The sequence below is a fragment of the Bacillus rossius genome, chromosome 3 (assembly GCF_032445375.1).
Source record: "Bacillus rossius redtenbacheri isolate Brsri chromosome 3, Brsri_v3, whole genome shotgun sequence".
NCBI lineage: Eukaryota > Metazoa > Arthropoda > Insecta > Phasmatodea > Bacillidae > Bacillus > Bacillus rossius.
The window spans coordinates 117,488,440-117,510,222 of record NC_086332.1 but is presented as its reverse complement, the minus strand read 5'-3'; the positions used below and the strand labels follow the sequence as shown (position 1 = coordinate 117,510,222).

General features: G+C 39.6%; 1 protein-coding gene across 4 annotated transcripts in view; it reads right to left on the bottom strand.

The window, feature by feature from the left end:
• LOC134531185 (coiled-coil and C2 domain-containing protein 2A) overlaps positions 1 to 21,783 on the bottom strand; it is a 210,444-nt gene that overhangs the window by 12,951 nt on the left and 175,710 nt on the right. For 3 of the 4 annotated variants that reach the window (XM_063366819.1, XM_063366821.1, XM_063366820.1), the window contains exons 20-24: positions 21,358 to 21,552; positions 18,316 to 18,481; positions 18,004 to 18,122; positions 2,763 to 3,014; positions 1,380 to 1,609 (exon numbers count right to left, since the gene is read on the bottom strand). In XM_063366819.1, the coding sequence (XP_063222889.1) occupies positions 1,380 to 1,609; positions 2,763 to 3,014; positions 18,004 to 18,122; positions 18,316 to 18,481; positions 21,358 to 21,552 (962 nt within the window). Of the gene's footprint in view, positions 1 to 1,379; positions 1,610 to 2,762; positions 3,015 to 18,003; positions 18,123 to 18,315; positions 18,482 to 21,357; positions 21,553 to 21,783 lie in introns of those variants that run through there. The other variant, XM_063366822.1, reaches the window with a different exon arrangement.

The window sequence follows — 21,783 nt, the reverse complement described above, 5'->3', positions numbered from 1 at the left end:
AACATAAGAAAGTATGCCTATAAGTCAGAGCTACCACAAATTGAATACATACTACAAAGGCACATAAATTTACATTCCTGGAAACTTTCTTACCCGGCTTCTGCATGCACGTAAAGGAACGCCTCCGGACTATGCCTAAAGAACATGGTTGTTGTTGAATACCAAGAAGGTGGTTGGGTAATATTTCCATGTTAACTCTTTGCATGCATATAATGCATTTAATGGAACACCTTCTAGAAGTGCTCAGATACATTTATAAATTTAAATGTGGCACCCTTTAGTAGTTAGGTTTGAATTTAAACATGGTGCCACCAGCGGATGTCACTAGTACTACAGCATGGCACTTAATAGCCGCAACAGCTGCTACTAAATACAGAGCCTTCTACCAGATACTTTTTTAAAATTTAAATGAGGCATCTTTTAGTAGTTTATTTTAAAACCTGTAGCATTAATACTTTATTTTAAACATCCATTCTAAACTGACAGAATAGCACAGTGGTTAAGGTCTCTGCCTGCCACCTCAAAGTTGCTAATGTCACTTAGTTCTGTACAGAGCCACCCCAATTGGAATTTTATTAAAAATAAAACCAGTGCTACTGACATCAGCAACACCTACCTTCACACTGCTGAACCAACTGTGATTTCACCAGCAGACAACATAATAGATGCAGAGAATAGCATAAGTGTAACACAATCCTCGCCAAGTGTTATTTAAATATCCACATGACACTCAGGGAGCTAATACCTGATTCTAGGAACTATGTTTAGCAAACCCCTCTCCCCCTGCCACCTAGGCATGTCCCAGAACCATCACTACTTAAATACTTAACTCCGTACTAACCGCAGTTTCCTACATGCAAGACATATTAGTGGAAAGATTATATGGTGAATAGCAATAAAAAACACACAGGAAAATTGCAGCCAATACAATGCCAAACACTGAAATTGAAGTCATTACCTTCCATAGCACTGAACTATGAGGCAAAACACAAAATGTTGTGAAATGCACTTCAATTTCTTCGTTCTGTCTATTTAAATATAGATTTTGATTAATCTTAAGTTTAGGCTTTTATCTAAGTAAAAAAAAAAATTAGGTTATATGTTTGGTTTTTTCAAAGTAAATAAAAGCAGTCTGCAGCTGATACTATCCACACCTGGCTAAAGGCCTCCAGACATACAGCTCAAGGAAAAGTATAAGATTAATGTTTTAGCTTTGAGGCCCGTATTCCAAGACAATTGTAAGAGTTTAGGTGCTGAATATGCTACACGTGTACCCTACCCATATTCGGAGAGCCCAATTGGAAACGATCAGAGTCGCTTATTTTTACGGAACAGATTTTGTTGTTGGTGCAACTACGGCAGGGAGCAGGAGATCATGCCTGGTGGTCGGCCGCCAGCGCGCCAGGCTGTCGCGCAGGTGCTTCTCCAGCCGATCCCTCAGCCGCCGGCACGCCGCGACGGAGGTCTCCGTGTACTCCAGCACGGGCGGCTGGACGCTGCTGCACGGCGCGGGCACGTCCGCACTGAACGCTGGCCACCAGTCGGAGCGGCGCCCCGTGTCGTACCGTGTGCGGCACGGCAGGTCCTCCCGCTGCGTGTTGGCCCACACCTGCACACGGCACCGCCCGGCTTTTCATGCTCTCTAGACATGCATAGCATTCCACGTATTATGTCACACCAGGAAATAAGGTATTTATTTTTCTGACTACAAAAGTTTTTAATTCAACACATAGGTATACACTCATTCGCAGACAAACACAGTAAGTAGCCTACATCCTTATTTGCATGGAAGCTAGAGAAACTATAAGATGCTATCTTACAATCCACCATTTCTTTTGTATTGACAATTTATTATAGGTCATTAAAAAAATGTTACTATTTTAAGGCATAGAATGTAATTAAATAGAATGTCTAAAGTTTACAATAATTGGCTTCAACAAATTAAATAGTTTCTCTTGTGAAACTATTAAGGATTCAGAACTGAACTTTTTTTTTTTAAGAATTGCTGAGACTTTATTACATACTTTCTTGGAACCTTTTGTAGTTTACAGGACTTTCTATAATGCTGTGGACTGATGTCAACTACTAAGTTCACGAAAATATTTAGGAAAACAATTAATATTTACATTTATGTTATATGTTTTATGCTCATCAACATTTTGCAAGAAATGTTCTGACATATTTAAGCTGTCAGAAAAAAAAACTGCATATAATCAAACTAATTGGATTTTTTGTGACATTGTAACTTTTAAAATGAAATGAGCACTGCAAGGCTTCAATAATTGTATCCGACATTCATTTACATCTCATATGTTTTATAAATGTCACTGAATATTTAGTTCTCTAGTTGATATAGGCAGCACCAAGAACAACATTTTTGTAGCAATGTGTAAGCAGTTTATTTTAGGATGATAAAAAATAGTTAACTGGTGATTTTTTATGCACATTATTTATTTTGGCTCTCATAGTTTTGTAGTTTTTAACATATTAATTTGTTATGCTGAGAATTTATAAGATAATACAATTTTATGTTGAGAAAATTTCAAGCAGAAAAAAAAAAAAAGCAAAACAAGGTACACATCAGAAGTGCAAATTGTGACCATAGTATTTTTATTCTACTCAAAGAGTTAAAAATGCATATTGGTTATTAGTAAAAAATGATTTAGCAGTAGTTGTAGATTCAGTGGCATGATGAGCACTGAAGTCTGGCACCATCACAGAGATAGCCAGGTACGCAGTGCAACACCCATGCACGGACTCACGTTCTTGTCGTTGAGGAGGCAGTGGACGCGGCGCAGAGGGCAGAAGCTGTCAGCCACGTCGCAGCAGTGGGCGGTGACGGGGTCCCACAGGCGGTACCGGCCGGCCGGCTCCACGGTCAGGACGTAGGCACTCGGTCCGTGGGGGGCTGCCTCTCCCAGCAGGACCCACGCCTGCCGGCCGGCGTGCAGCAGGTAGCAGCACAGCAGCACCGCGTGGTCCTCGCTGTCCCCCGTCAGCAGCTGCAACACTTGCTGCCCCCACAGCCGCCCGTCAGCTCACACAACTCCGCTGCAACACTTGCTGCCCCCACAGCCGCCCGTCAGCCCACACAACTCCGCTGCAACACTTGCTGCCCCCACAGCCGCCCGTCAGCCCACACAACTCCGCTGCAACACTTGCTGCCCCCACAGCCGCCCGTCAGCGCACACAACTCCGCTGCAACACTTGCTGCCCCCACAGCCGCCCGTCATCTCACACAACTCCGCTGCAACACTTGCTGCCCCCACAGCCGCCCGTCAGCCCACACAACTCCGCTGCAACACTTGCTGCCCCCACAGCCGCCCGTCAGCGCACACAACTCCGCTGCAACACTTGCTGCCCCCACAGCCGCCCGTCATCTCACACAACTCCGCTGCAACACTTGCTGCCCCCACAGCCGCCCGTCAGCCCACACAACTCCGCTGCAACACTTGCTGCCCCCACAGCCGCCCGTCAGCCCACACAACTCCGCTGCAACACTTGCTGCCCTCACAGCCGCCCGTCAGCCCACACAACTCCGCTGCAACACTTGCTGCCCCCACAGCCGCCCGTCAGCTCACACAACTCCGCTGCAACACTTTCTGCCCCCACAGCCGCCCGTCAGCCCACACAACTCCGCTGCAACACTTGCTGCCCCCACAGCCGCCCGTCAGCCCACACAACTCCGCTGCAACACTTGCTGCCCCCACAGCCGCCCGTCAGCCCACACAACTCCGCTGCAACACTTGCTGCCCTCACAGCCGCCCGTCAGCCCACACAACTCCGCTGCAACACTTGCTGCCCCCACAGCCGCCCGTCAGCGCACACAACTCCGCTGCAACACCTGCTGCCCCCACAGCCGCCCGTCAGCCCACACAACTCCGCTGCCCACAACGGGAGTAGGGCTGTTTTTATATTACATACTTATCACAGGTGGATGTACAACTCTCAATACTAACTTAGTCTAGATATCATGTCTCATTCCCCCCATTTCATCGGGGAGGAATACTAAGACTTGCGTTGTCCCTCCCAGAAGTCGGTCCTGCATCTGCCCTTGCTGCCCACCTTTGTTTGTGCATTTTCTCACGCCTCTTTTCTCTCACAGCCAAGTTGCATTAGATAGTGCCTACGAATATAATAAAAACGGCACATTAAACTACACTGAAATGTCAATGTGTATCCAACAGGAAAAGTAAACCACTTGTCTGTACTGCTATACTCTAGACAACAGCTATGAAAATGCACACAGACAAAATACAATGGATTTTTGTGTAATGTGTCATACTATACTTCATATGTTGATACTACACTGTTATCAATAGAATGATTAAAAGAAATAGGACATAGTTTATAATATCACTTGAGACTTACTTTAAGTATATTGGTTCATTTTGTCAAAAAATATTTGCTTTTGTCATAATATCTCATTTTGCTATATATAAAACAGAAACATACATATCTAGAGTTTTTAAGATAATATGTAACATAATTTAGGTTAGTTGTACAAAAATTAAATAATAAGCTTAAACGGAAATTTATCATTTGCTAATAAAATTAAATATGTAACTTTCTTGAATTAATTTTGTTCAGGCCTATGTACTGATCAATGAATTCATTGGTGTGTTGTGCCCCTTGGGCTCCCCTGAACCTTATTTTACCTTTTGCTGTGCCCTCGATGAATTGTGACGTGTGTTGTGCTAAATGTCATCCCTGAGAGGTAGACCACCAGCAAGGCCTCAGCAAAAAAAACTGCTAATTACATACATACTAACAAAAAACTTTGCTTGGATAAAAAAAGTGTCCCCAGTGTCACGTGACCCAGAAATGGTTGTCGCCATGTTGTTCTGGAAGAAGGAAGCAGATTGTTGTCCGAGCTGGGCGAGTGTACAAGCCCCTCACAGGCTGTCGAGAAGAGAGAGAGAGCAAAAGGAGAAGCCCTCGGAGAGACTTGTCGACCAGACCTCCGCACCGCCACTCACTCCTGATCGTCACTATGCCCGTCGTCGTGCTGCCACCAAGATCACCGCCAAAGAACACTCTGGGTATGTTATCGTCACTATGTTAATGTGGAGGGATAGAATTATTTCGTGAACCCAGCAGTGGGACTTGGAATAATTTTCAAACTTGAGAAAAGTGTTGTTTGGACTTAGCTTTTTTTTTTTAAATAATCTCTCGTCAAAGTGATTGATAGACAATGAGCGTTCTAAGGACTTAGTATTCTACTTTTCTGGGTTGTCAGCATTAGTGGCGAATTTGTTAAGCTGGAGTATGCAAGGAGTCAGGTAAACAAATACTGTAACATTCATGGGACTCGTGTTGGTCGGCAAGGCAGTAAAGAAAGATACGTAAGATACGTCCGTTACATACGGAGGTTACCTTACGTAAGGAGCTAGCCTATGCTTATTTGAAGTCCTCTCACCTGTGCCAACCACATTCTCAAAATCAAAAACTGTAGCTCAAAGTTTACTTTGACGTTCACAATGGCTTATGTCAGGTGTACGTAAGAGGACTTAGTCTTGTGGAGTCTGATCAGTGTGTTATGTGAAGATGTTTCTGTGAGACTACTAAAAAACATTGCCAGACAGCTTTAGTCCAGGTCTCTAAATCTTGGTGTCCTGAATATAATTCCAACTTGTGTTCTGTAGTGCGCTAATTGCTTTGTACGAGCCGTGGAAAATTACCCTGGGGCGGAACTCAGGATGACCCAACGACTGCTATCTGTGAACGCTGCCCACACTGGACTTCGGCTAGAATGAGGCATCGTGTCAGCCGCCATCAGACAGAAAGAACTCTGCAGGGAGCACTTCTCTGAACAGCCTTATAGGCGAGTTGTTGTTTTTAGTTGTACGCACCAGTCGTCGCATGCAGTTCTACTGCTTACATACTTATTCCTGTTCTCTTTCTCTTGTTATTATTATGATGTGGTTTAATCATTGCAGTTAACACGGCCGTTAAGATATGTTTATAATATTGTTGTTCCTAGGCAATGCAGAACCTAGTTGATGGCTTTTTGGCTGGAGTTGAGACCTGTAGATTTTACTTGGGCCATTTTGAAAATTTAAAGCCTTTTTGTAAATAATATTTTTAAAATTAGTATGCCTACTGTTTTACTGAATATGCTGACTGAAAGTGATTTTTAAAACATTTTTTACTATGAAGTCTTAACTTGTTAAGTAATATTTATTTTCTTTCTATTGCTTGCCGTATGTATTTATGCCATGGTTCATGTGTTACAGTGATTACTATGACAAGTTACTGAGGAACACCCTGGTAGCAGACCTCTCTGAGTTCTTTTATTTTCAGAATGTGAAATGTCCTATGTGTGTGACATTTAATGTTCAGTAAATGTACTATCAGCTCTAGTATCCCGCTCTATTTTGCTAGCCCTGTTCCAGGCTTTGTCACAAGTGGGCATTAAAGAAGTATTTGTACCACAAAATAAAACAAGGTTACTGACTTTAATATTTTGTCAAGTTTTTCCGAATTCAACATAAATTTTTTCACTTTTTTCTTAGTGTCTTGGATGTCCCAAAGATAATAAGTAATTGATTTAATTGTTTGAATATATATGGGGTAAAAGGTGATTCCATTAAACTATATTTGAAGCAAACTATGTTCTTTAATCTACATACATGTATGTGATCATTGATCACTGATCACTGATCAAATATGTAACACTTAGGTCGGGTTTATAAAAAAACAGAAAGTTAAATAAGCACGTTTAAGAATGCCTGTTTATAAATTATGCAAGACACAAAAACATAACACAAACACTGGCGAACCTTTTAAAGTTTATAATTTCAAAGTTCATTTCCGCCTTCCATGTTTGAAAAGAAGTGTTCCAAATTTTTTTTTTTGTTTTGCAATAAGAAGTAACATGATTGGTGGGATTTTGCAACTTTCATGCTTTATAAACAACATTGATTTTCTTACGTTAGTTGCAAGTTGTGTCCTTTCAATTTTGTGTTAATTGTGAGGTTTATAAAACTGGCCTTAATGCATTTCAAACTGAAACAAATAAAAATGGCGTAAAAATTTCCATTGGCACTATTAAACGCAGAAATGAACTCAGCATTTTAAACACACAAGTAATCAAAGTTATTTCACTCTACGGTCTCGTGAAATGGTAGCGGAAAATCATGGTGCTGGTTGAAAACATTGCCTATATTTGACATTTTGAACTTGAAAACATATGACAAAGTATAATACTAAATTACAATAATAAAAATGTCATAATAAATTTCATTTAACAAAACAAGACTAGTTTTGTTTTAAACTTTTGCTGTATTATGGACTTGTTGCTTGGAAATTATTACGTGGACGGTGGTCCTTGAATCTTGGGCTGGAATCCGTCTCTTGGATTCTTGGATTCGTGGACCCTGTCTGCAACAGAGATCCATTCTTGCGAATAAGACCTGTTTGCAGACAGTCCCGAAAAACATTGGCCCAAAATGCCTGAAAAGGGTGTGGGGGGAATCTAGCAAAGCGAAAATAAACACTCACCAATGCAGGGTGGATGATGCAGTCACTCAGGGTGGAGTCGCGCATTGGAGTCCCGACACACGCGACACGATTTTTACAAAGAATTCCATCATTTAATATAATTTAAATAAAACCAGAAAAAGAAAACTACTCTAACACTTCGACTATGAAACTCTACTGGCTGGCTAAACAATTCTATCTAAATTAGGGAGTTCATCCCTCGTAGTCTGTTGACTACATGGTACAAGTGACTGCGTTCTTCTTAGCGAAGACAAACATAGACGATTACGGTAGTACCAGTGAGAAAGGACCCGCGCGCCGAAGTGTCGGTGCGCGCGAAAAGAGTCAGCCCTGGAACAAAAGGTTGGGGGCGGGGGTGTACCGAAGGTACCCGAAGATGCCCGAAGGGCTAAGCAGAAGGAAAAGGCGCTCTTCGCGCGCTTACTAGAGTCGTGGGCGGACTAAGGTCGCAATCGCACCGCGACTGCTTCCAAAGTCGATTATGACAAGCTGTCTCTTATGGGAGGGATGAGTAGTGCGCTCTGGCGGCCAAGAGGAGAAACTGGCTGGAGGGTCACAGAACTGTCCGCTAGAGTGCAGTGGGCGCACTCGCAACCAGCGTACAGAGCTATGTTAGGGATTTTTGCCGCAGCTAGAGCTCGCTGAGGGCTCTGTCGGACAAGGGCGTATGTCCGTGGAGAGACCATGTACCCTGCGCGGGTTCACTGGAGGTCGATGCTCCGGGTAGGAGTTCCCAAGAAGCCACAGGGGGAAGATAAGGGAAGGGGGGTCAAAACTTGCTAAGTCGCCTGGGAAAAGCGTCGTGTGGACCGTCCCGAGGCGTCGCCAAGGACTGTAACATGGTCCTGGACGTGCTGCCAAACAGCTTACCTATGCTTGCCTCTGAGAGATGAACGATGCTAGCGGTGGATTTGGGGTAGCGTTCACTGGCACGAAAAGTCATACTGTTACAGGAAGAAAACGTGATGCAAACTGCGGCTGAGATGCTGCGATAACCAATTGTCAGCAAAAGTATCTAATTGGGCATGCGAACAAGCACAGGTGCACTAGGTTGCACAAGATTATGTCGGAGAGTCCAGTAATGGAATAAAAATTAAATGAAATTAAAAATGCAACTTTTTTTTTTGGTTTCCTTCTTTAGAAATGAAAAATGAAACTTAAAATTCAAATTTTTGCCCGAAAATTATGATAAACGGCACAATTGCCAGACCTCGTGGTCGTAAGCATGCTTAATAGAAGCATGTTCCATCTGTAGCATTGTATATTGTTCTACCCACCTTAGTTTGTACTGCATGTGTACATTAGTGTCTAGCGTTACTGTAAACTTAGGTGTTTGGCATTTTGCTTCGCATTAGCCTTAGCTTCATTGCATGGCTCTCTGAAGGTGTATCAAGGCCTGCAGAGATGGGTGTAAACAGTTACGTTTGTATGTAAATTAGAGTTGTTTGTGCTGATGGCACAGAAATGATAAGAGCTTTTTTATGCAGTCAGCAGTTCACAATTTTGTATTTTTGTTTTGGTGCATTTGGTAATATTGACTGTGTTTATGAAGAGGGTGTTAAATGTCTTAATTTGGACATGGTTCCACATTTATGTGCTATATTGTGTGTTAGTGTCTATACATTCTTGTGAATTTCATGTGTTGTTTTATATTGGGCAAAGTTCTACTTTAAATTGCCAATACTGCATATTAGCTTATTTATACTTGTCCATTTGGCATGGAAAAAAAAATTAGTTACATTTGCATCAATGTTTGATAAAATGCCAACACTGCAGAATAATTTGGTAAATCTAAAACACTCTCTGTAAATAGTTTTTAATTGATGTTGTGTATTATAAAGTAATTGGCTTCTGGTACTGATATTGACACTGTCATTGTTTATTTCTGCATAAATAGTAAAGAAAAATTTAATTAATTAGGTCAGTTTTCCTTTGTTTTATTAAGTTGCAAACCGGTTAGCAACCAAGATTAGGCTGAACTTTAAACTATTTGTAGTTTCAGAATTCGAGATGTACTGTTTTCTGCAGGATCATTATAACCTGCTACACCAACCCCATTTCAAACAGATAATTATTTAAAACTTTTTACTTGTTTTGCTACAAGCACCAGTAGGGGAAAAAATAAATCAACATCTACAATCATCAATTACAGCAGAAATCATGGGCCTTCTTCTGTCATGGACATTAAAATAATACAAATGCGATAGTTAGAACAATGTATAAATTGATTAAATCTAGTGTCATGACCACTATATAGGGACAAAATTATATGGTGAATTGCAATAAAACCTCAATAACATTGCAAAAAATGTCAATAAAACATGTAACACCAAAATGCAAATTAATACACCATTTTGCAATGAAATGTAACTAAAAACATGAAATCAACCACCTATATGAGAAAACTTAATTTTAATCTTTAATGATGGTAAATTCATTGAATATAATTAATTTAGCATTAATTTTCATCTCTGAAATTATTAGCACATTTTTACATTGTGCCATTTTTGGTTAATTTAATGGCACCATTATTTTTTTTTTTTAAATTTAATGAAGTAACATTTTTCTAAATATCATTTCTAACTGGAATATTTTATATTTTTATCAAATTTTAATACTTAAAGTTTTTAATTTGTACATCTCTCCAGCTCCCCCCCCCCCCCCCCCCCCCCCCCCCAGCCGACAGAGGTGTTAGCCCATGCAACTCTGTCAGATGATGGTAAGCCCACACCACTCTGGATTTTCTTTCCTTCACCACCCTTATACCATATCTCACCACAAACACAGTGTGTTTCCCCCCTCTTCACTATCCTGTACATTAACGTGGTCTACTTCCATGTACTAAATTAAATTAGTCCCCACTTGGTGCCCTGTTGTATTATTCCGCTGGTCACTATTCTGTCTCCACCCTTGCCTTGATCCTCCAGGCTTGTGACAAGAACTAGGAACTACAGTCCCTCTGTCTTGGGCCCTTCAGGGCTCACATAAATACGTGCTGTTCCAGCACGCAGGTGGCTTTTGTCTTTGGGTTTGCCATCTGCTATACAGGATGTAGTCAGTTAAAGAAGGAATAGTTATTTCTTATTTTTTCTCTCTATCCAGTTTAAGTTAAAATGTAGTGAAAAAGTGATACATACATACATACACACACACACACACACACACACACACACATATATATATATATATGTGTGTGTGTGTGTGTATACACACACACACATAGACACACACGCACAAACACACACAAACACACTATCTTTTACCTGCGGCTTTGCTCGCGTTGTTATCCTTAAATAAGGATCAAAGATCATTGCACATAAAATAAAATAATATGGTAATTGTTTTTTTTTAATTGCGTGACTGGTATCAACAGTATTTAAAGATTCTAACATACAATTTAGCCTAACAAACTGAAAATGAAAACATGCTTTATCGAAATATGTTTCACTATTACAAAAAAATAAATAATTTTAAATACTAACATTTTAAAAAGTTCAATGTATTAACGTATAATAAATTAATTTTTCTTTAAAAGAGATTAAATCAGAGTATTATTCTAGGATGCTCCTGTACACTATGTTATGTTTTTCTGTCTGGTGCAAATATGAGTAAATTTCGAGCATTGGACACACGTGAACAGGCTACATATAGTTGGCTATGGGAAAAGCATGCACTGTTTGCCCTTGCGCTTTGTTGATGGTAACAGTAAAACTAAGCCTGACAGGAAACTGAACTCTTTTGAATTGGAACGGTAGATCAGTGGGGATAATTGGAATTCGAGGTATGATAACATCACCTTTACCTACACCTGTTAAAATAGTGGCACCAAGTATATTCTGCCCCATCTGTGTGATCCAAAGCCTCCTTCCATTACATGGTCGAGAAGCATCTAGATTTTGCATAAGCATAACTTGTACATTTAGTTTCATTTGAAGTTTATGTGAAGGAACACCAGAAACTTCAAGTGAATGAAAATATTCTGCAGAATATTAAGTGCTTTGTTCTGTATCCATGATTGTATCTATTGAAAAATACTCCTTCATTTCCCCTTGCACGTCTTTTAAAATATAAGTGTTAATTTTAATAAGGATATAATTTTTTGGCACCAATATTGCTCTTACGCACAACCATTTATCACTATTCAAATTTTGTTGCCAGTCCGATAAAACTTGAGTACTAAAATCCACATCATTTTCTACTAAATTACATAATTCTCTTGAAAGTAAAATATAACCTTCAGCATCAACATCCAAACAACCATCACAGAAGAAAATAAAGACACCTAACCTCAAAAATTAAAAAAAATTAAAGTATTGCTTGGCAGTAACAGAAAACTAAAAATAAATGTGGAATAGTGAATTGACCACCAGTATCACAGAATTAGATTGGCGAATTATTTAATTCGCTTATTGAAACGCCAGATGTTGTTTTTCATTCAAATTACTCAAACTCTCAGTCGGACGATAATGCATAACAATGTCAAATTTTTTGCCCTTCCGAAAAAAATTTTTTTTTTTTTATAATAAATGTTCTATGTCCTTAACTATACCCTAGAGAACACGTGTACAAAATTTCATGAAAATCGGTAAAATAGTTTACACGTGAAAGCGTAACAAACAAACAAACAAACTCCCTTTCACATTTATATTAGTTAAGGATGTACGTACACACACAGACAGAGATACACACAAACAGAAACACAGAGACTCACAGATAAAGACAGACACACACAGAGAGACACAGACACACAGATATACACAGAGAGACACAGACACACACAGAGGCACATACACAGAGACAGACAGACATAGACACACATGCACAGACAGACACACACATGCAGACAGACACACACACACCAGGAATTTTATTCAACTTTTGGTCTTTTCTGTTTTTAGGCCATGACTACTCACATTACTTGGTAAGTATTGTCATTCTAAACGCTCCCTTCCTCGCGTTTGGTCTAGTATTGTTTTGTATTTGAACGCTGCAGGACAGGTATGTGCAGAGGGTCCGACAGCACTTCATCGGACTACAGTGCTCTACATTGGCTTCACCTCCTTCTCGTTTTCAAACTTCCACTCAATGCGTTGGTTGAGGATGGAAGTGGAGACTGAACTCTTTGCTTCACAACCCGTCTGCAGTCTAGCGGCTGGAGTGCCGTCCACTGACTTAGATAAGAACTATATTTACTTTTATTTTGAAAAGTCAAGATGTAACTCATGAATTTGGCTTAAAATCCAAGACTTTATAAAATCATTGATTATTCTGTCCTCTTACATTTAAAATGTCTGTGAAGGAGTTCTTCTCTTTAAAATATATTTGTCAACATTAGCCTTTCTACAGACAGTTGTTCACGTCTTAAAATAAATAAGTAAAAACTAAGTCCAAAATATTTTTATTTTGTTTAAAGATTTTAATTAGGTACCTTGCAATGCACATCTTTATTCCTGATAAGTAAAATGGTAGGAAATGTCCCATAGAAAATGTCAAGTCAATACATTAAAATGAAATAACAATGTTTCATGAAATTAAATGTGCCTAGGGTCCGAAACCCCCGATGTATAATTTTCAAAGCAATTCTAATATGAGTATAACAACGGCCAGTATGCATCCACTTATTTAACTAGAACCTATTTTGGAAAATCAAGGGACCACAGATACAACATTAATGATGGCACATGTTTCCAAAACAAAAAAAAAAGTACCAATTTAATTTTATTTTTTCTGAGTAGTTCTGTTCGAGACATGCTTATTACTAAAGATTTTACTGTATAAGGAATCAAGTGTCAATAAAAATGAGACTATTTTGGTGAAATAAGCATCAAGATATATTATAGTTTCATATTTGTTGAATAACACTTTTTTTTTTAATGAACAGACAATGTAAAAAGTAAAAACTATAACACTGAAATCTCCTGTTTTAAAAACAAAACTGTCCTAAAAGTCAAACCATACAATCTGGTTCCTACCAATCTACCACCATGCAACAAGTAGCAACTTACTTGTTGCATTTATCTTAAATATTACAGATTTGAAAGAAGTACCTATCTGGATTCTATACAAAATTTGCAGTAAATTTGTTTAATATTGCAGAATTGAAATACATTTAGCAAGTCTACTGTTTGCAAACAAAATGTGAATAACTAGGGTTAAAATGTAAATATGGGCTTAGATTATCACTATTTAATGAAAAAGTTTTTATTTTATTTTAAATTTATGATTGGATTTAATGGTTGACAAAAATTTTAATGCATAAAATATCACTCTCATGTTAAAGGAAAGGTCATAACATAAACACACAAAAACTTAAAAACTTAGACTATCTATCATGCCTTATAATTATAATTGATGAACAAGCTTTTATAACCAGATATAACCACAAAAATTTTTTTTTCTGTGTTATAAATAAAATTGAGGATAAGTTATATATTCAATTTATCATGGTTTGTGTATTAGAACTTGTCTCAAAAGAAGTATAATGAACTATGTATCCCTCAGCCACTGCTGTTCTGACAACAGTATTTGTAAACAACTTTGTGTAGTCATCTGTGTCATAATCATGTGTTTTGTAAGTTCCAGTTGGGAAATGGGTAGGAATGATAGTACTTTTAAGAACCGTCTTTAAGATGAATTAGATAAGAAAAATTTTACTCACAATTAGAGATGGGATTTTCGAATCTTGGATTTGTCGAATATACAGAATCCTATGGATTCGAGGATTCGTAGGATTCGAGGTGGGATTCGAGGTGGGATTCGAGGTGGGTTTTTAAGAGTTTTACTGTATATACTCGTGTATAGCGCTGCCTTTTTTCCCTCAAGTAAAAGAAAAAAAAAATCAAGGATGCGCGCTATACACGGGGAAAAAAAGGTGAGAGGGGGAGGCGGGGAGGCGGGGAGGCGTTAACTGCCGGGTGATGGGTGACGTTTAAAGGGAAAGATTGCAGGAGAGTGCGTTTCTCAACGCTCACTATTCCATCACTCTCTTCATTTTCTCTCTCTATCTCTTTCTCCATTCCTTTTAGCTCGCACATCATTGGTCTCTCTTGTTTATTTTTAGACCTCCCCCTCTACAGAAAGCCAGCGCAGCAGCTATTAACAGTGCCGGGTGGAGAAATGCCACTTCGCTACTTGCCGCCTCCAGAGAAAAAGAGAAAAACAGAATGTGTGAGAGAGAGAGAGAGAGAGAGAGAGAGAGGGAAAGAGGGAGGGGGAGAGAGGGAAAGAGGGAGAGGGAAAGAGGGAGAGGGAGGGAGAGAGAGAGAGAGGGAGAGGGAGAGGGAGAGGGAGAGGGAGAGGGAGAGAGGGAGAGGGAGAGAGAGAAAGAGAGAGAGCATGTTGTCACCAGTCCCCCGCCCACTTCCTTCGCTTCCTCGTCCCAGCAGCTACCTGTGAGTCATCTAGTCCTCCACGCCAGCTTAGCAACGGTGACGGCAGTGGTGGTGTTTAGTCCTGTCAACTGTCAAGGTTACTTGATGGCATAGTCCCGTTCCTGCCTGCCTGCCTCCCTCCCTCCCGCCTCGTACCAGTTGTGACGATACAGCGCTTCATTATCTTCCATCTACACAGCAGAGTTTAGCTTGCTCGTGTCGTTTCAGATGGTACAGTATGCCACAAAGTTTCGCTTTCAGGTGGCAGAGTATTTAATTTAACTATTTTCCTGACACATCACCACACATCAATTTAAATAATCATTTGTTTCATCAGTAATTACTTAATAGGTAACTTACCACAAAATGTTAATAAAATTTATTTATGGAAAAAAAAAAATTATAATAGCACAAACATAAGATAAACTATGCTGCATTTTGTCAATTAGCATAACTACTCGATCATTTCCAATCTTCAATAATATAACATTGCAGAAAAAAAGGAACTTTTTTAAAATGGTGTCTGTTATACAAACATATTTTATTGAAAACATAGGAAGGTCAATTTAACAGAGAATTAGACAGATGCAAACTTACGTGTGTGGTTTTGAGGTTATTTGTCTCTATTTTATATCAGGTGTATACACTATGCACTTATTTTATAATTTTGTAAATACACATGTGATTTTTTTTAATACATATGCCTATGTAATGTTTAAAAATAAATGTGTGATTTTTTTAATAACATGTGGTGAAGTTTAGTGTGGGACTGGGATTCGAGATTCGATGACAAACAGTGAGGATTCTAACAAGGATTTTGATTCGACCAAAATGTGGATTCGTCCCATCCCTACTCACAATGTAACTACCAAAATAGTTACTCTATTAAATAATTCAGTTAATATTTTGTATCGCAAATATGAGTTTTTCTTATCAACTTTCCTGCATAATTGGATGAAATTAAGAAGTTTGAATTAAAAAGTTTCCTCAATGTATCCTGTTAAAATATAATACCATATAATTATATTGTAAAATAATAAATAGTTTGAGAACACTTCAAAATTACAATTTACAAAACTTTCCATACAACTTTTAGTGATAGGTCAAAGCAACATGTTTTCTGTGAAAATGGCCACTTCTATATTATCCAATTTATGAACTAACAGTTAGTAATGTACAGAACCCGCTACCCCCCGCCCCAGAAAAAAAAAACAGAGATGTGTACCATCTAACCTTGGTAACGAGCAAATTCATGTGTTCTCCTGTTGCAAATACACTTATAATACACAAACTTTAACGCAGAATTCTTAAAATTAATGCAGTGTGTGATAATATACAAAAATTGAATTTCCAACTATATTTCTGGACGCGAATCACACGTAGTTTCCGCAACTGTCGCTAGAATTCACTCCCGGAGCTGCTATGTCGACTATTGAATTATTTGATTTGCAGAGTGAAATTTTAAACTATAATAATGAACCAGCTCCCACAAAACTAAAAAGGCTTGGAAAAATAGTGAACCCCAGCTTTGGACAGATTTTCGACAGGATATTTTTTTTAAAAATAAGGCTCATCTAGTTAAAATTCATTAACAGTTAATATAATAAAGTTTCCATTTGCATTTATGAACTTTGTCCACAAATGGCAGCAGCTTGGTTGTTACACATTTCCATTCCTTGACTTTCATCCCATTCATGAAATCACTTCAATCAAATGCTATGTACAGAGAGGTACGAAGTTACATATCAAAAATTATACAAGTGAAGTTTCAAAAAGAGCTAGGGCAACCAGGGAGGGAGGTGGGGTGGTCTCTCCTCTACCGGTAAGTAAACGTAATCCCACAGGAAATGCTGTTCAAAGGTATCATAATTTGTTCTCCTAACCCCCTCCCCCCCCCCCCTTTATAAAAAAAACCCAGAAGAGTTGTTATTTCCCTGAGTTATATAAATGTTACATATTCAAACACGTTGTAAATTTCTCATTTTAAAGTAAAGTTTGAAAGTATATGTTATAATTTAATTATTTTGTAGAAAAAAAAAAGGAGTGTACACTTAGGTACACACATTAGATGTTATATTTCTGTGGCATTACTAAAATATTAACCTGAAACATTTTAAAACACATATTGTAACACTAAATATATGTTTGTATATTTGCTTTTGCCTTAAAAACTGAAATCAGTCTGTAAATACTTCATAAAAACAGACCTTAACCTCATTGAGCTGATTTAACATTTAAGATCCAACAGTAAAAAATTCATCACAAAATTTTCTTTTCTTTTTCATGGAGTCAAGTATATGTGGGCTAACAATTTGTTGTGTGTCTACAATATGATGAATGCTGAGCTATCTCTACATTTCAATGTTAACTAACGGTTGTCAAAATAGTAATGCCAGGATTCTAACATATTTTTTTTGTTGTCATTATTTCTTTTCATGACTATAAATACATACAGTAGACTCCCGATTATCTGGGTGTAGATTATCCTATGTATTTGCTGGTATACTGTGCCATAAAACCATAAAAACAAAAATAATTTTTAATTTGTTTCCATGCGCGCACAGTGGCAATGGCACTTGTGTAGCATTAAATACAATGCAATGAATATTTAATGCAATGAATTAAATATGTCATATGTGACTAATCCAAAAAAACAATATTTTTCGCTTTCCTCAATGGCAAGCAATTTACCTGTTTGGAAAATGGATTAACCTATTTTGATTAAAATACTATGTTCTGGAAAAAACTTATTTCACTAGTGCTGTATTTATTAGCACTTTATTTTACTGTGACTAGTTAGGGCGTTACTTTGAGAAGCGGATGTTATAATGTTTGTCTAGATAGTCGAGATAAAAAAATCTAGTTTTTTTACATTGCTTTAGCCTTGTGTTTCGGTTATCCGTGGACTCCTTGCCTGGCATTACTCCGAATAATGGGGAGTCGTTCGTCATCTTTTCGAGATTTCTGAGACTTCTACAGATGGCAGCACCGTGTTTACACATTTCCGTTCCATCATCAAATTACTCCAACGAATGGCATATACCAAGAGCTAAGCTGTTACACATTATATAAAGTTGATGGCCAAGGTCCTAGAGAGAGGGAACTGGCTGAACGTAGCCTCACTGCTTACACTAGAGGTGAGCCAGATGTCGAAGAGGCCCGGGAACAGCATGCTGCCAGCAACTACTGGGATCATGGCCACAAACCGTGCCGCCATCTCTGCGGTGGTGTCCTCTCCTTCCAGTATGACTGCCAACAAACATCAATCATTCGAACAAGAGAGACAGGCTGCCATCACAGTCACCTACTCTGCATTCTGAACGATTCTGAACTCTTTCTTCATATATAATATATATAAAGCACAAGGTTATATTTAAACAACGAAAAATGTTATCTCTCACATCTCTAAAAGCAACTAGCAGTTTGGGGATGTGTTGCACACCTGGTGGGGGCAGTGGCCTGATGAAACGTGTTACACAGACAGTCTTCCCGCTAGTGTCGACTACAGTAGTCTTCACCTTCCTGTGAGGGAACAGCTTAGCAACGTCCCGCTCCCACGCATCCAGATGGTGCTCCACATGGGCCAGCTCCGAGCTCTCCAGCCGAACCTTGTCACACCACATACATTACCATACATTAACACCATTACTGACCAAACAACATATGTACCAATTTACTCAATTTTAAGATGCACAATTTTTCATTAAAAAAATTGGGTATATCTTACAACCAAATGACATCTTACAATCACTGGATTTGTTTGAATCAGACTCACCCATTTATTTAGTATTTGATATTGATGACTTCCTATATTTTGAAACAAAAATTTGTAATAATTATTTAAATTAATAACAGTAATTCTGGATGTAATTCTGACAATGTGAGACACCTGTAAATTTTAGGACACCAAGCACTTTTCATTTACAAAGAAAAACCTCTTTTTATTCAAGGATAAAGAAGTCAAATAAACACATGGTTGACAGGTAAAAGCTGTGCACAAAACCTGTTAGACAGTAAAATACATAAAAAAAAAACAAAAACAATTACAGCAGGATTATTTCTCTTACCTTGTACCAATAAATAATAAACATGTTTTTAAACATGGGTGAAACTTTTATTTTAAGTAAACTTTTTTCTATATGAAAACATGAAAATCAAAAGCGCAAATAATTTCAACAATTGTGGTACTTTATAATTGAGAAAATACTGCACACACTATACATTTATATTGTTTCAACCTATGTGATGTGGGGCGAACTGGGTTACAGTTTTATTAATTACTAATATTTAAATTAATAATAAATAAGTGTACTTAAAAATGTCCAATCACAATTCACTGGCACTTAAAAATGTATATTCTCAAGTCACTCAATTTCTGTCAAGATCCGCAGTTCACACTCCTCACTGGAGCTAGGCTCAAAAGTGATTTGCCCCTTACCTCTCGCCTGTCCACACACACACTCTCACACCACTCAATCGCCGCACTCTCACGATCCAGTAGAACTCCGCATTGCGCCACTCTCAGGGGCGGGCGGGGGTTGCCTCTTACCCTCTTCCCTGATGTCGCAGTTCCCTTCACTCGGAATCCGCTCAGAACTCTCGCCGCACTGTTGCGGAACTCATTGTGGCGCTCTCGCGGTACTCCTCATGCGGCACACTCCATCACAGGACTCGTCGTGGGACTCAGGCAGCACCCGTTGCTGAACTCTCGCGGCACTCATCGGTCCTCACTGTCTGGGACTCTGTCGCCAAAACTTTGCCGCAGATACCGGCGTTGCTGCTTAAGTAGTCTATGGCGCCCTTCTCAAATCGACGAGGGCAGCTGTGAGGAGTCGCGTCATCTCTGGCCGACCCGACGCTTCGATAATAGCTTCACTTGCTCGCACAATTCCCAAGACCGCTCAGCAATAGATGCCGTGTGGGCAGCGGAGGGGGAGAGGGGTAGCGACAACCCTTGTAATTCGGCCAGACACGCGTAGCATGCCTTACGTAAGTGAACGGCAAGTGATATGGTGCATGGCCTGGCAGGGCCACCAGCCAGCTCCAAACCTGGCGCATCTCGCAGTCCTGTCTGTGTTTGTAACAATATAATAATACATTTACATAAATGTAAATGACTGTAAACAATGTCACATAGTTCCAGCTACATAGCGAAATTACGAGTGCTTCAACACTGGATTTGCCTTCAAGAGGACACAGGTTTGAATCTTGTTCCTGAATTCAGTTTTAATGTTTTACCAAAATCACGCCAGGCAAATGCTGTGAAGATTCATTAACAAAGGCTTTGACAGATATATTTTATACCTGCCTCAAATAATGTTGATATGTCACTATATCTAATTACTTAACTGTTTGACAAAATTTATACACATAGTTACACTGTTTAATATGCAACATACCACTGAAAAGGAGTTCTGATAAGCCATGCCCCAGAAGCTTGGACAGGACGGCAAGTACTGCGTGACATTGGTCCGCTGGGAAAACAGTCACGCCTGAGGACGGGGTGGTCAGTTACAAACGCAACCACAGCACACTGCACCACCGCGAGCGTTTTCGGCTGGGCATCGCAGCTACCAATTACCTCTATAACCATCTCTTTCTTTTCTCCTACCCTGCCTGGCCTATTTGGGGAGGGGAGGGAGTAAAGAGGCGAGAAGCGTTCCTAGCCTGGTTGGCCAAAGACAAAGAACCGGGCGGAGCACAGCAGCAATGAGCAGGTCCCGCAGTCCTCGAGACCCTTGTTCGAGCGGAGCCGGGCCCAAGAGGTACCTGGCGGTCCAGCCTGCCGCTGGTTACACTGCCCTGCCGCCCACACTGAGCAAGTGGCCCTCCACTGTACGCGCACCGCGAGCCCTGCCTCTGGCCCCGGTCAGAGCAGAGCCCCATCCGTCTGCCCTGTGGCAGAGCAGCGGGAAAGGAAGGCGGCCTAACCGTCCCATCACCCACAGGTGGGAGTCAGGAGACTCGAGACATGCTCAAAGTTGTATTAATGAAATTTTCTTCATGAAGCAATTATATTTAAATAATCTTTGACTTCATTTTCGACTTTGATTTGATTTGAAAAAAAAAAAAAAAAGTTTTTAGACAACCCTATATAATAATAAATATTCCATTATGAAATACTAAATGAATATCTGTTCTGTTTAGTACAAGCAAACATGTTTGGTTTTCATTATCCAAACTGCAGAGAGATAGACAGTTATAATTTAAATGCCTTTGTACGTACAGTTTGCCATCTATTTGTGCATTATTTTTTCATAAGCTAGAAACAGCAGTATGCACACTCATGAATTGGAAGTTATTGTTGGCTGGGTGACGTCAGGTGCCTGCAGGGGCATGCCAGTAATTGGGTCTGGTTATAGGCCGTACGACCTCCAGACATTATTTTCACTATGATCTACAGTAACGTGTAATCGAACCCTTTAAAGAAGTTTTCCTGGTCACTTGAGGAACTTCTCAACACAGTTTGCACAACACGTCGTACCTTGATTGGCTTGGGCGGGTTGAGTGTGGGTTGCACTGTTATGAAGAGGGTGAGGAAGGCTGCATCCCTGGAAGGACTCCACATCGTGGTGTCTGCTCCCGGCGAGCTCGTCCCTCTGAAGGGCTGGCCACGGTGTGGCTCTCTTTCGTAGCCCAGCAGGACCGCAGGGCACTTGAGTCTGAATGTGCCCTCTGTCTGTATCAAACAGGAACACATGATCATGACCAGTAACTGTGGCCACCTACAAGACACAGGAATATTATCAAAAGCCCTGTCTAGCAACAAACTCGAAAACGCTAGACATCTGCAAGTTGGGGTGTAAGTCGAGTAGAGTTCGAATCAAGTCCTAAGATAAAACTCATGCATTCGAGTCGAGTCGAGGGAATTGTGTTTTTAATATATATTGATTTACATTTAGTACACAAA